This window comes from Podarcis erhardii (assembly GCF_964252035.2).
Source record: "Podarcis erhardii genome assembly, chromosome: 8".
Lineage (NCBI taxonomy): Eukaryota > Metazoa > Chordata > Lepidosauria > Squamata > Lacertidae > Podarcis > Podarcis erhardii.
In genome coordinates, this window is record NC_138499.1 from 20,310,333 (window position 1) to 20,325,073 (window position 14,741).

General features: G+C 44.7%; 1 protein-coding gene across 4 annotated transcripts in view; it reads left to right on the top strand.

Annotated features, from left to right (window-relative positions):
* Positions 1-14,741, top strand: part of SYBU (syntabulin) — a 44,562-nt gene that overhangs the window by 11,776 nt on the left and 18,045 nt on the right. For 3 of the 4 annotated variants that reach the window (XM_081874294.1, XM_081874295.1, XM_081874297.1), the window contains exon 3: positions 10,981-11,181. In XM_081874294.1, the coding sequence (XP_081730420.1) occupies positions 10,981-11,181 (201 nt within the window). Of the gene's footprint in view, positions 1-1,911; positions 2,216-10,980; positions 11,182-14,741 lie in introns of those variants that run through there. The other variant, XM_081874296.1, reaches the window with a different exon arrangement.

Below are 14,741 nucleotides of genomic sequence, written 5' to 3' on the forward strand. Positions count from 1 at the left end.
TTTTTGTTGTTGAATAAGAGGTCCCTATTTTCATCAGAGAAATGTTGGAGGGTATGATAGTGCCTTCACCAGACTGCAGTTCCAGGATTCTTTGGGGGAAAGCCCTGAAAATTGCACTGGTATAATGCCAGTTTCAGTTTGTCAGAAGCGGTTTCATGTGCTTCCTTGCACATACAACCAGTGACAGAACTTAGGCTGGATCTAAACACATCAAAGAGGCGTTTCTGTAGCGTTGTAAATTTAAACAGGGAAAACAGGTAGAGAAAAACAGGACTCCACATCGCCATCTGGTGACACAATGTTATATCGCATATACAACACACATAAATTGCTTTTTCTTTACCAGTCTAGCTGAGCCCTTAGTCTTCATTCTCTTGTGCATATTCCATTTTCTTCCATGATCACATTATCATAGCATTATAGAGCTGGAAGGGGCCTGCAGTCCAGCTAGTTCAGCTCCCTTTTAAAAGTCAGTGTTTGGTATCTCTTGGCTGTGAGTCCTGGAAGACCTGCTCCCTGCCTTGCAAACCTTTTCCCACCTGGCCTGGGAGGGTGGAGATTTGACTGACTCTAGCCCAAAAAAAGCTGAGGCTGCTGAACAGACTCTCGGGCTATCTCCCCCCTCACCGCACTGGTTCAAGTAACTCTTGATTGCATATTTACTCCACCTTTCCCTCCAATGAACTCAATGCAGCTTCTTCCTTGAATTTATCCTCCCAGCACCCTCGTGAGGTAGATTAGGCTGAATGATAGGAGCTGGCTGAAGGTCACACAATGAAGTTTATGGGGATTGGAATCTGATCAGTCATCCTCTGGCACTGCTTTGCACTAGCTCTATACATGCACATGGTCTGTACATTGCAAGCAGATCCAGATCTGGATTGGGATGCTAGGTTTGGATCAGATTGAAGCTTCATATATGTTAAGAGAGTTTAACTACCAGGAGCAGGAGCCTTGAGCAGGTTACTTTCTGTCTCGGTTCCCCACCATTAAAATGACGGTCTAGTTTAGTGATGAATGCACTTTTCTCATTGCAATTCACTACTTATTGTTATACCATGCATTCTTATAACATAGTTTGAGGGCTGGCATCCATGAGCAATATCCAGGACCCTGACACTGCCCATATGGAGAAATGTCCGTTTCTCTCGGCTTCTCATTTTTTTCAGTCTTAAGTTCAGTTCACCACAAGAGTTTGTGATTTTTTTAAATTAAAAAATTCTTATGAAAAGTCATCAGGTATGATTTTTACCTACTACAGTGGTACCTTGGGTTACATATGCTTCAGGTTACATACGCTTCAGGTTACAGACTCCTCTAACCCAGAAATAGTACCTCGGGTTAAGAACTTTGCTTCAGGATGAGAACAGAAATCGTGCTTCAGCAGGACAGCAGCAGTAGGAGGCCCCATTAGCTAAAGTGGTGCTTCAGGTTAAGAACAGTTTTAGGTTAAGAACAGACCTCCGGAGCGAATTAAGTACTTAACCCGAGGTACCACTGTATATATATTTTATATGCATTGTCACCTAATCATAGAATCATAGAGTTGTAAAGGACCACTGAGGATCATCTAGATCCTGCAATCTCTGCAAATCAGGAATGTGCAGCTGTCCCTTTCAAATCCGTAATCAGCGTGTGAGCCTTGAAACCTGCTTTTGGAGTTCCATTTGGGCCATCTTCATTGTCAACTCAACATCATGTCATCTGTAAGCATCATTTTCGGTGGTTTGGGGAAGAATAGGGCCTGTTCTTAATTCCCAGGCAATTGAAGATTTATTTATTTTTTACGTGCTTGTTCTGCAAAGGGATTAACATCCTGCCTGAGTTGTCAGCCAAGTTATAGCTGACGTCTGTTAGAAACTGTTTGTAACAGACGGCCTTCTGAAAAAAGGCGGGGCAAACATTTTGTGCCATCCAAGATTAAGACTTGCCAAGTCATGAAAGCAGAAAGCTGACAGAATGAACTTTGCTTCTTTTCTTTTCTTTTTTAAAAAACAAAAAATGCTATGTCCAAGTGAACAGAGTAGTAAGATCTGGTGCTAACCAACTCGTGGTTTGATGGTACCACCAAATCCCATCCTTCCCTTTTCCTCTTAATTTCTTCTGCGCAACGATAGTCATAGCCTCGGGAAAATGTTATCTCCGGTTACGAATGGACAACATGGAAATTTCCTCTCCGTTCCAGTCAGGACTCTGGCTGTGCCTTCACAATCTGGTAAATGCTTCTTACGCTGCTATGGAAGTGTCTGTAGATGTGTCACTCTGATATATTTTATTTTTTAAAAGAAAGCGGTGTCTCTCCCCACCCTGTAAGGAATCTTGTCAAATTGCTGAACCTTGAGCAGATTTGCTAAGTTTCCAGTGTGGAGATGCATGAGGTCTTCAAGATACTCCAGAGGTCAGCCCACTGTACTTCTAGTGATTGATCCGGCAGTGGGATGATTTGTGACAAGGCAATGGAGGTAGGCAGAGAAAATGCATGGTCCATGGCCAGAGGTTATGGCAAATGTAGTCATAAAAGGTCTGGAGGGGCACCAGGTTGAAGAAGGCTGATTTATATATGCAGGGATGTAAGCTGTGTCCTACATCAAGGAATGACTTTGCCTCTTGTGATGGGCAGTGCACTGCTGCTATTTTGGGTGACGGCGAAAATTTTGATCCTGCAAAAGATCTTGAGTTCAAATGTACATCTGATACATTTATATGCATTGCTGGGTGGGGAGGTGGAAATGTCTCTGGCAGAATGAGCTGGGTCCTGCAACTGTCCAGATGTACCGTATATTTTCCATGTGGCTGCTTTGTGGGGAGGGGGGTATATTAGGTATATCGTTTATTTAGAAATAACAGAAGGGTCATAGGAAAGAGGATTGCATGCAACAAATCCTTTCATTGTCTGCAGCTGAATTCAAAAGCCTGGCTTAGTTATTGGTATGTCTAAAGGTCATTAATGTTGATAGGAGCCAAGAGGAGGAATTGTTGTCTGTGCCAAGTTCAGTTTGTTCCCATGATAAGCAGCCTGATGTCCATGAAAGCTGGAGAGCTTAAGCAATTTCAGTTAAAATGGAGGAGTTGTGAGGCTGAATGTAGCTTTCAGGGCTGGAGCCATGTTTGAGAGGGCGCAGGAGAAAATGCCGCAATTTCCCCCTTCTCTGTTGGTAGAACACGGTGAGTTTACCAGCCAGTAGGAGGAGGTAGCAGCAGACTGCACTGATCCAAGCAGTGATGGGTCAATGCAGCCCACCAGTTTGAATCTCCCAGAATGCTGTGGGCTGCTGCTATGTTGAAGGCTTTGTGGAAAATTAAAATGGCAGCTTAGACCCATGGTCCTGCTTGGTGCCTAAGCTGGGGGGAAAGAATTAGAAAGGGACACAGTGAAGATATCAGTGGTGTGCCCTAGCAGGGCTTGTAAGGGAGTTGGGAAGCTTTGTGAAACGTATGTAGACATTATAATGTTGTAGAATTGAATCCCCTTGTGAATTCTTTTTTTTTAAAAAAAAATAAAATATTTTTTTGAGTTCAGGATTTTTACATACATTATATTATCTCCTTCTAATTTTTAAATTTCCCGTACAATTTTTTCCTTTCCCTCCCTTCCCCCGCCCCCATATCCATTGGAAAGGTTCAAACAATTAGCCTCAGCCACGGGCATAGAGTCTTTAGTTTCCACCAAATGTATTTTGTTCCCGTAGTTTCTGTCCATTGAAGATAGGGGTTCCATCTGTTCCTTATCGTGGTGGACTTGACCTTCCACGTTGTTTCCCGTGACATGACTGCAACAATGTCTGACTGAATAAATTCAAACAAATTCCATGCATCTACTGTCCATTTTTCTCTATCTTTCCAACCTAAAGCTATCATTGCCTTTCCCGCTAAAATCATGGCTTTGAAGGTAAGCTGGTCACCTTGCTCTATAGCCGTGTTTCCAAGTACAGTGGTGCCCCGCAAGATGAAATTAATTCGTTCCGCAATTTTTGTCGTCTAGCGAATTTTTCGTCTTGCGAAGCACGAAATCCCATAGGAATGCATTGAAAATCAATTAATGCGTTCCTATGGTCAAAAAAAGTCCAAACAAAGCCAAATTTGGTACAACAACAGTTTATTAACTGCTCTTTAAAGTCACACATACTGTAAAGAGCAGTTCAAAAATTGAAGGGAAAATAAATTAACTTTATAAACATGACAGAAAAACATTTAAAAATCAACAAAGTGTACAGTACATTTTCTAAGACTCTGGGGGACCACTCGAAGAAGGCTCCTCTTCCACTCTTTGCTTCTTGGTCAAGAACCTGTCCATAGTCTGCTGCTTTATCCGCCTTTTCAGCAGCTCCCTGAAAGACGACATGACCCTCGTATCATAAAAGTTCCCAGCGTCACGTGCCACGTGCTTCTCATGGTGGTGTAGATCTGCAAAAGTCTGCACCTCCTTCCACTTCTGGCAAATGTCCCTCAGTCTTTCGGAGGACAGCCGTTCCTCAGTTGCTTCCTCCTCTTCCAGTGAGGCCTGCTCCTGCGCAGCCTCTGCCTGCAGTTCGACCAGCTCCACGGTGGTCAGCTCGTCGTCGTGCCCCTCCACCAGCTCGCAGACGTCCTCCTCCATGACCTCCAGGCCCATGGTCCTCCCCAAGGCAACAATGTCCTGCACCACTGTTGACTCTGGTGCATCAGAGTCACTTGGTGCCACACAGTCCGGCCACAGGCTGCGCCAAGCGCAATTCAAATTTCTCTGGCTGATCCCTTTCCAGGCCGTGTTGACCATCTTCAAGCAGGTGACGATGTCGAAGTGGTCCTTCCAGAATTCCCGCAGGGTGATGGTGGTGCAGTCAGTCACCTCGAAGCATCGCCTGAAAAGCTCCTTGGTGTAGAGTTTTTTGAAATTGGCGATGACCTGCTGATCCATCGGCTGGAGCAGTGGCGTGGTGTTAGGCGGCAGGAACATGATGTTGATGAAGCTGAACTCCTCCAACAAGTCCACCTCAAGGCCTTTAGGATGGGCAGGAGCATTGTCCATCAGAAGCAAAGCCTTCAGCGGCAGGTCGTTGTCCAGCAGGTACTGCTTGACAGCAGGGCCAAAAGCAAGATTGACCCAGTCCACAAACAGCACACGTGTGACCCAAGCCTTGCTGTTGGATCGCCACATGACACTCAGCCGCTCCTTGTCGATCTTGTGTCTCTTGAAGGCCCGTGGGTTCTCCGAGTGGTACACCAGCAGGGGCTTGATCTTCAGGTCGCCGCTTGCGTTGGCACAGAAGAGCAGGGTCAGGCGGTCCTTCATGGGCTTGTGGCCAGGCAGCCTGGACTCCTCCTGAGTGATGAAAGTCCTTTTGGGCATCCTCTTCCAAAACAGCCCGGTCTCGTCGCAGTTGAAGACCTGCTGCGGAACGTAGCCCTCCGTCGTCACAACCTCCAGGAACTCCGCTGCAAAGTCTTCAGCCGCAGGAACATCAGAACTGGCAGCCTCTCCATGCCTGACCACGCTGTGGATGCCAGATCTTGTCTTGAACCGGTCAAACCAACCTCTGCTAGCCTTGAAGACTTCTGGCTCGGCTGAGGTTCCTGGCTGTTCCCGGATGAGGTCAGCGTGCAAGGCCTTGGCCTTCTCACAAATGACGGCCTCAGACACTGTGTCCCCTGCACGCTGCTTCTCTTCTATCCAGATGAGCAGCAACTTCTCGACCTCCTCCAGGACAGCTGGGCGGTTCTTCACGATCCTGGTGACTCCCTTGGCTGCATCAGTCGCCAGGATCTTCTCCCTCATCTTCAGGATGGTCCCGATGGTCGATGGGTTCCTGCCGTACTCCCTGGCGATGTCCGTCACACGCATTCCGCCGTCGTGCTTCCAGATGATCTCCTTCTTCATTTCCAGCGTCACCTTCTCCTTCTTCCTCTCGCCGGCCACCGCAGCAGCAGTCTTCTTGGGTCCCATGGCAGCACAGCTCCTACCTTCGTAAACTCAGAAAAAAAAAAAATCAGTGATGTGCTTCAAACCCAAAAAATACAAAAGCAGCCAGCCACCCACCACACAGAAATTAAAACCCAGAACCAAGGCCTTGAATCCCAAGCACCCCAACCCCAAATCCAAAATCCAAAAACCCCCAAAAAAGTTTTAAAAGTTTAGCTTACCAAATGGATGAAAGAGAAGTTCTGGAAAAGCTTCAACAATCAACCACCGAAGTCCTCAGAAACCTCAAATGGCTGAAAAATAAGTTTAGGAAAAGCTTCAAAAATCACCAATGTCTTCAAAAACCTCAACTGCTCCCACAGACACGCACCAACCCACCCACAACACAGAAATTGCAAACCCCTCCCCAACTGCTCCCCCAGCCCCTCCCCAACTGCTGCAAACCCCTCCCCAACTGCTTCCCCACCCAGACAAAAAAAAAATTCAAAAAATAACAACATGGCCAGCACTCAGAAATTCAAACTCAGAAAATTTTTCAAAAAAAAAACAACCTGGCCCAGTGGTCACAGAAAATCATAAAAATTCCCCAAAAAACCCCACATGGTCCCAGATTTCTGCAGAAACCTCCCCAACTGTTCCCCTAGCCAGCCAGCACTCAGAAATTCAAACTCAGAAAAAAAAAATTGAAAATAAACAACCATGCCTCGTGGTCACAGAAAATCATAAAAATTCCCCAAAAAACCCCACATGGTCCCAGATTTCTACAGAAACCTCCCCAACTGTTCCCCTAGCCAGCCAGCACTCAGAAATTCAAACTCAGAAAAAAAAATTGAAAAAAACCAACCTGGCCCAGTGGTCACAGAAAATCATAAAAATTCCCCAAAAAACCCCACATGGTCCCAGATTTCTGCAGAAACCTCCTCAACTGTTCCCCTAGCCAGCCAGCACTCAGAAATTCAAACTCAGAAAAAAAAATTTGAAAATAAACAACCATGCCTAGTGGTCACAGAAAATCATAAAAATTCCCCAAAAAACCCCACATGGTCCCAGATTTCTGCAGAAACCTCCCCAACTGTTCCCCTAGCCAGCCAGCACTCAGAAATTCAAACTCAGAAAAATTTTCAAAAAAAAACCAACCTGGCCCAGTGGTTACAGAAAATCATAAAAATTCCCAAAAAAGGCCCACAAGCCCCCAGATTATCGCAAACCCCTTCCCAACACCAAGTCCTTGAATCCCAAACACCCCAACCCAAAATCCAAAACCCCCCAAAAAAGTTTTAAAAGTTTAACTTACCAAATGGATGAAAGAGAAGTTCTGGAAAAGTTCTGGAAAAGTTTTGGAAAATCTTCAAAAGTGAGCAAAGTCTGAGAAAAGGCTACCAAACCACGCGCTAACAGTTGCTCCTCGAAGTCAAGTCGCAACTGCAGCTGCTCAAGCTAAGCACCCTTGGTTTTAACGGTTTTTACACAAAGGAAACAAAGTCGCGAGACGTTTTCGTTTTGCGAAGCAAGCCCATAGGGGAATTCGTCTTGCGAGGCAAATCGCGGACGAAAAAACCTTTCGTCTAGCGAGTTTTTTGTCTTGCGAGGCATTCGTCTTGCGGGGCACTACTGTATACCCATAGTCATGAAATCAAAGTCTATTGAAAGCTTCACTAATAAATTAGTAACCTTTAGGGTTTTATTCCAGAATTTGAGAGAATGTATCCCCTGTGGGATGTGATACATAAGTAGCAGTCAAGTACAACATTCCCATCTGCAATATGGGGACAATAAGGATTGCAACACGGTACTGTTGAAACTCTAAATAGGCTAAGTGTGGATCTACCCGGGGGGGGGGGGGAGACGCTATAAATAGGTCAGAAATTAAATCATTATAACCAAAGAAAAGCGCTATGTAAAATCTCAAAGAGGTTTTTTTTCCCTCTCCAGCGCCATCTGGTGTTGAATGTTTATAATGAATTCAAAGCACTGGTTTTTGACTAATGTAGCTGAGTCCTAAATGTGTTATATGAAGTTTTATTTTTTATTATTCATGATGAAGTATTATGAAGTATCATGCATTATTATGAATTAGTATTAGTATTAGTAGTATTATCCAAACAATAAGGATTGCAACAAGGTACTACTGAAACTCTCAATGAGCTATATGAAGTATTATTATTATTAGGACAGGTGGCACTTGATTTCTGCATTGCATGGGGTTGGAGATACTTTGCACATGCTTTATATAACATTGTTCCTTGAAAAAGAGGGATATGAAATTGGCTGCGAGTGTTCAATGCTTTGACCAGATTGTCAGGAAGCATTTCTAGACTGAGTATGAATATATTCTGCATTGACTCCTGCAGATTCTCTTTTGAAGGTCTTCTGCCCTCCCCACTGGAACAAAGAATCCCAGTCCCTCCTATGAAAGAGAAACCAGGAAAACTGTGCTGTAGGTCTTGAAGGCTTTCCCTTTTGCTAATGAAATATGATTCCCTGTAACGCAGCAGCTTGTTGCCAACACCTGCTCTGTTTACTTTGACCAGGCTGTCAGCAAACGCATCTAGCTTACAGCTCTCCTCAACCATTTCCAAACTTCGCAGGTTTCCTAAACTTGGTTGCACACCAGTGAAGCTTGTGCTTTAAAAACAAAGCAAAACAAAACTTGGCTAGCGTATTGGAGACATAGATAAATCGATGTGCATTCCACTCTTTTTGGCATTTTCCCAAACTGTTTCTGGGAACGACTTGCCTTTTAAAATGATTGGATGAAGATGGACCATTGCCCCTTAGGCCAGAGGTGGGGAACCTCAGGCACCAGGCCAAACCTGGTCCTCCAGGGCTGTCTTATCCGGCCCCCGAGGCTCAGAATGTAGGTATTGCACAACAACTCCTTTAACAGAACTGGGAGGACCCTGTATTAATAAAGGAACATATCTGTGGTGAAGAATTGTGGGATGATATCAATTTAAATGGAGGCGTTGACCAGATTTGTTTCTAGTCTTCTAGCCGCCTTCAGTTTGTAAACCAAATTCTCTCTCCCATGTCCCATTAAGAACAGAACTCCACCCGAATTCATTCTCCAATAGCAATTTCTAAATTGCTGATTCTTACTCTTTGGAGGTGTCTCCTTCCCCAGTCACTGTTTTCTCAAATTGTACCAGTTGCCTTGTGCCATCATCAGCTTTTCTATGCAGAGAGAAATACTGGCTTGATTGGAAAATATGAATGGGAGAATGTGAATGATGCATTAGAGGAATCATTCCCTATATTAGGAAAGTGTCCTCCTTCCGGCAATTCTTGCAGCCAAGCTGGTGCCAAACATATTGCTCTGCTTTCCTTTGGACCACATCAGCAAGAGCAAGACTTGTCTTGTTGTCTGGGAAGCCCAGGACCTCCATACACACTGCCCAGGCTTGCACCCCAAGGGAGGTCACTCTTAGGTGCTGCTAACTCAGCAATTTGACTTTACCCTAGAGGCACACACCATTGCCTCTTGAGAGATACGGATGCTGACAACAACATCATATCCAGATTTGGGGATCCAGGGTGCCTAACTGGAGGTGGTGTAGCAAAAAGGTATCAGGGATGAGCAGAAAAGCTCTTTGCACCATCCCCATAATAAACGGGTGGAAATTGAGAGGTGCGCATGCTGCTCTGATGCTGTCAGAGAAGAAGAAGAAGAAGAAGAAGAAGAAGAAGAAGAAGAAGAAGAAGAAGAAGAAGAAATTTATCATTTATTCCACGCCCATCTGGCTGGGTTTCTCCAGCCACTCTGGGTGGCTTCCAACAGAATATTAAAATACAATAGTCTATTAAACATTAAAAGCTTCCCTAAACAGGGCTGCCTTCAGATGTCTTCTAAAAGTCAGATAGTTGTTGTTCTCTTTGACATCTGGTGGGAGGGCGTTCCACAGGGTGGGTGCCACTACTGAGAAGGCCCTCTACCTGGTTCCCTGTAACTTGGCTTCTCACAGCGAGGGAACCGCCAGAAGGCCCTCGGTGCTGGACTTCAGTGTCTGGGTAGAACGATGGGGGTGGAGATGCTCCTTCAGGTATACTGGACCTGGAATCTCCCCAGGAGCTGAGAGTAGCAAGCTGCTTGGAGGCTTGGCTAAGTCAGTTTGATGCCCGAGGAAAAGGACAAGATAGCACCACATAGACACCTCCTTTCCACTTACAGAATCCCACCAGGCAGGCAACTGAATCTTATTTCTCAAATGGCAATGGGAAATAGTAGAATAGGAATCACATGGGGAATGATGGAGGGCCCCACCCTCAGCACCTGCAGTTTGGGGCTGCTGCCTCGTATGCCAAATGGTATGGCTGTCCTGGGAGTGACAGCCCCACCCCTGGTCACCTGCTTATTTGAGAGGCTGTCGCTTTTCCCCTTCCAGCCTGGGGACGCGTGAGGTGCAGACACATCCTTCAAGACAGATTCTTTCCCTTTCCAAAATCCTGTCAGTGGGTGAGGGATTGCTACAGAGGCATTGCCACTGAAAGGAATGAAGGTTGGGGGCAGGAAAACAGGGGCATGTGTCACAAGGTGTGTGTCCCCTCCCCCAAAAGCGAAATCTACACTCCTAATAATATTCTCTTGGAGATTAAGGAGGCTTGCTCCCTAGCCTATTCAATGACAATTCTCCTTTTTCACTCTCTTCTTATTCCCTCCCTGTTACACAGCAGAGGCTTTTTTGTGTCCCTGAACCATACCGTAAATAAAAGCTGTATATCAATCCACAGTTCAGCAGGTCTCCTTTGACATCACCAGGAAGCAGCAGGTTAAGGAATTCATGGTGGCTTTTTTCTTTCACGGTCCTTAGACGTCCAAGGAACCAGCTGCTGTCCCAAAATTGTGCCCCCTCCACGTTTTTCAATACAGGCACAGCATTTCCCCCACAGAAAGCAAATGTCTTCTCTATCTAGCTATTGCAGGATTTACACACATGCTTCATTGGCTGTGTGATATACATAACAGATAGTAACAATAATAATTAAAAGAGAATAGTTCTCCATCATCTGTTTTCAATCGGACGAAGGATCTCTCCTGTGGCGCATTTTGGTTTTATTTTTTGCTTTTGCTCTCCTGTTTGCAGATGACACAGGTTGCCCCAGCAGCCAGTCCGTCTCTCCAGTTAAGACTCCTCCTGATGCTGGAAACAGTCCAGTTGGTTTTTGTACAGGCAATGATGGAGGAGACTACACAAGGAAGAAATTTAATTCGGGAACAATGGGGGATGGAACTCAACAGCCGGCTCGATATAAGAAGGAAACAAAGACAAGCTTCATAAAGCCAGGTAAGATCACTTTGGAGTCTCTGGATTTGTCAGCGGTACTTTTGCTTTGTCTCATGACAGGTGATGGTCAGAATGTCTCTAAAATTACATGCAATACCCACTGCTTGTAAATCAGATACTTTGCCTACATTTACATAGCTATGTGGATTGCTAGATCTTCGCAATTGTTTAGATGCAATGATGCAAAATACTATGAAGTGTTGTTTTTAAAAAACAAACAGAAAATCTCAGTAGAAAATTTAATGAAAAAGACAGCTTCAACACGTTATTATCACTGTTCTTATTACGATTGTTTAAATTTATATACCACCTTTGTCATAAGACCACAGGACAGTTTATGACACCAAACACAAATGTCAAAATGTAACATAATATCTATATAATATAAAAACTGAAGCAGTCAATTATAGTCAGAAATACGTAACAGAATGCAGATTCTAATAAAACACAGATTCCCATAAAAGCAAAAACATAAAAAATAAGCAGCAAGAAAATCAGCTACAGGGTATCTGAAATGCCCCCCACCCCAAAGTGTAGAAATATACAGAATTTTCTCTCTATCCAAGGCTTAATCCTGGCTCCCACAGAAAATGACAAAGCCTTCCAGGTCTCACCTGTGATCTTTTCTTCCATCTCCCAGTCTCTCAATCTAGGAATTATTCATGGGTGCATACTGTTCTATTTTTGAGTTAACTTTCTGCAAGTGCAGGGGAGATAGACAGAAATGTGTTACTGTGCATGTGTCCCAATTTGGTTGTATCATGTACAGTAAGTTCCACGTTTCTGAACTGGGGTGGGGGCTGGGAAACCTCCTGGAACCGCTCCTAAGTCTGGATGCCAGACATTTCTTCACTATATTGTGTGGCTGTAAACCACCTGTGATGAATAAAGTCAGGGCAGTAGCAAACCAAGCACCCTTTTAAGTGTCAAGAATGCTTCTTGTAGAAATTGTTCTTTTTCCCTTTTATTTTAAAAAAGTTAAGCTGCTGCTCAGCTAAAAACATCCAAACCAGCTAACAAAACACATGCTAACAATGATACAAAAGCAAACATAATGCTAAAACTCAGGGGGTTTTTATTTTTTTAAAAATGGCAACCTATAAATAATAACTAGCAGAAGCAAAAATATGTAGTGGTTCTAGATGCACTTCAAAAAATGAAGACTTCCAGAGAAAGGAGGTCTTTGCCTGCGTTCTAAAAGGAACAGAGGTGGAGCTAGCGTCCCGGGGGTGGGTGGCGATGTCACCCCCCCCCCAGGGATGACACCCAGGGCGGATCACACCTACCGCACCCCCTGCCTCCTCCAGTGAAAAGGAAAGTCACTTAGTGAGGGAAATAAGCAGCTTTGCTGCTGCTGTAAATAAGGCTTCTTCCATGTCTTCAGCTTGCTATACTTCAGACAACGCTTTTGTCAGGCAGGTAGGTCCATATGAGAGCTGGCAGCTATTAAATTATCCTCTGCGCAAAGCTTTCTCCTGCCTGCCCGTCCCTCCCCAAATCTGCCCTGAAACTTCCTTGCACTGATCAGTGGCGGAGCAAGCCAATCAAGCGCTTGTAATCTGTGCCCAGGGGCGAGACCAGCCACCCACAGGGGCGGGGCAAGCTGGGGCAGGATGCTCTGTGGGGCCTTGGAGGAGTCTGCCTGCCTCCTCCCACTCAGCCACCCTACAGCTGAAGGGGAGGCAATGGGCAAACCGTTTGGGGCAGCGCAGAGGCTGCAGGCACCCAAGCCACCATGTCACTCCCAGGAGAGACACGTGGCTCGGGCGCGCTACAGGCCCCGCGGTGAGTGCCATCTGGCATTTTGTCACCTCCCTCAGTGGTGATACCCGGGGCAGCCCATCCCCACCGCTCCCCCCTTCCTCTGTCCCTGGCTCTGATGGGACCCTGACCATAGCTGTCAAAGTTTTCCTTTTTTTAAGGGAAATTCCCTTATTCCGAATAGGATTCCTCACAAGAAAAGGGAAAAGTTGACAGCTATGACCCTGACTTAGCACTACACCAAATGCCTGGATCCTATGTTTAATGGCTTTTCTTCTTGGTTTCACACTATTCAGCACAAAGTCAATCAATGTGTGATTAAGCTAGAATTACTTGAGATTTACTGCACAATGCTATCCCTGTCTGCAGGGAAATTAGTCCCATTCAGCTCAGTTGCATTGCATTGCATCACAGCCTTCTCCCTCTTTGGGGAAACTCTAGATGTTGCTGAACTACAACTCCCATCAGCCCCAGGAAACATGGCTAATGGCTTGGGATGATGGGGGGGTTGCAGTTCAGCAATGTCTGGAGGGCCAAAGGTTCTCCACATCTGATTTATTAGGATTTGGACTTTGATGTGTGTGTTTTGAGACATGGTTTGGTACTACAGCTCCACTGGCCTCTCCAAACAGAATGAAAAAATTATGAGAAAATTGACCAATCACTTTAAAGCACACTGGTTGGCATTTAATGCTTTCCTGTTTAAGAGACACGGACATGACTTTGCAGGAAAAGCTTGTGATCCGTAGGAAGTCACGAAAGGCATGATGCTTCACATTCATCCAAAAGTATAATATTCTGTTCTTGGAGGAAAACATGCTTGGCAAAGTGTTTTATAAAAATGACATTTGTAATGTTTTGCTTGGATCGCTGCTCTTTGTTCTCGCTTTGCTGCAAAGATCAGCAAATTGGGGGGAATAATGTGTTTGCTGTTCGGACACAGATACAGAATGTGCTAAGTTGAATAGTGCCTTTGTCATGGGAATGGTTGAGTGGCTTTTGGGATAACAGTTATGCATTGACCTATTGTCAAAGTGAAAATGCTGCTTAGTCCATTCTTACTGGAGATTAGATTTTGAAGATAGGGTTATGCTGTTTCACCATTGATACCGAGAAAGTTGTGCTTTTTTGAGAGGTTGTGTGTGTGTGTGTGTGTGTGTGTGTGTGTGTGTGTTTTCCACTTCATTTGTTCTTGAGCAGAAAAGAATGTTGTCCCTGCTTTCATTTCCATGGAAAAGGGGATTGATGATCTTACCAGTTACTTCTGTTGCCATTTATTTTATAGCAACTGTCTTTGCTCTTCTGCAGAAGGAAAATTTGGGAGAAGGCACATTTATATCTATGTGTGTCATGTTGTTTGCTGTCATTTGCTCTGGCTCACTTAATTTCATCCTACAAGTCCAGTTCTATTTGTTCATACATGACACTGAACACAAGGACAAGGTATCTCTTCATATGTACAAATGCTTGTGTAAAACAGTATACACTTGTTTATTTATTTGTACAGCTCAACTGTTGTGTACAGAGGTATACAGACTGTACATTTGTGGAACTTTAAATGCAAATAGCTGTACAAGTGAACCACTCGATGGTTTGTCCACACAGGTGCACAAGATTTTCCACACAGTGGAGGCGAAATGTGAACACCCTTTGTTTCAATTCAAGAGCACCGCTTTATTTAGTTCTGCCTTTTGGCTGTTGCCTCCAGGATGCTAGTGTGATGCTTAACAGCTTGTCTTCTCTTTCCCCAACGGAAGTTGGGCTCCGAATATACACATGTGGCAATACTTGACAGGATT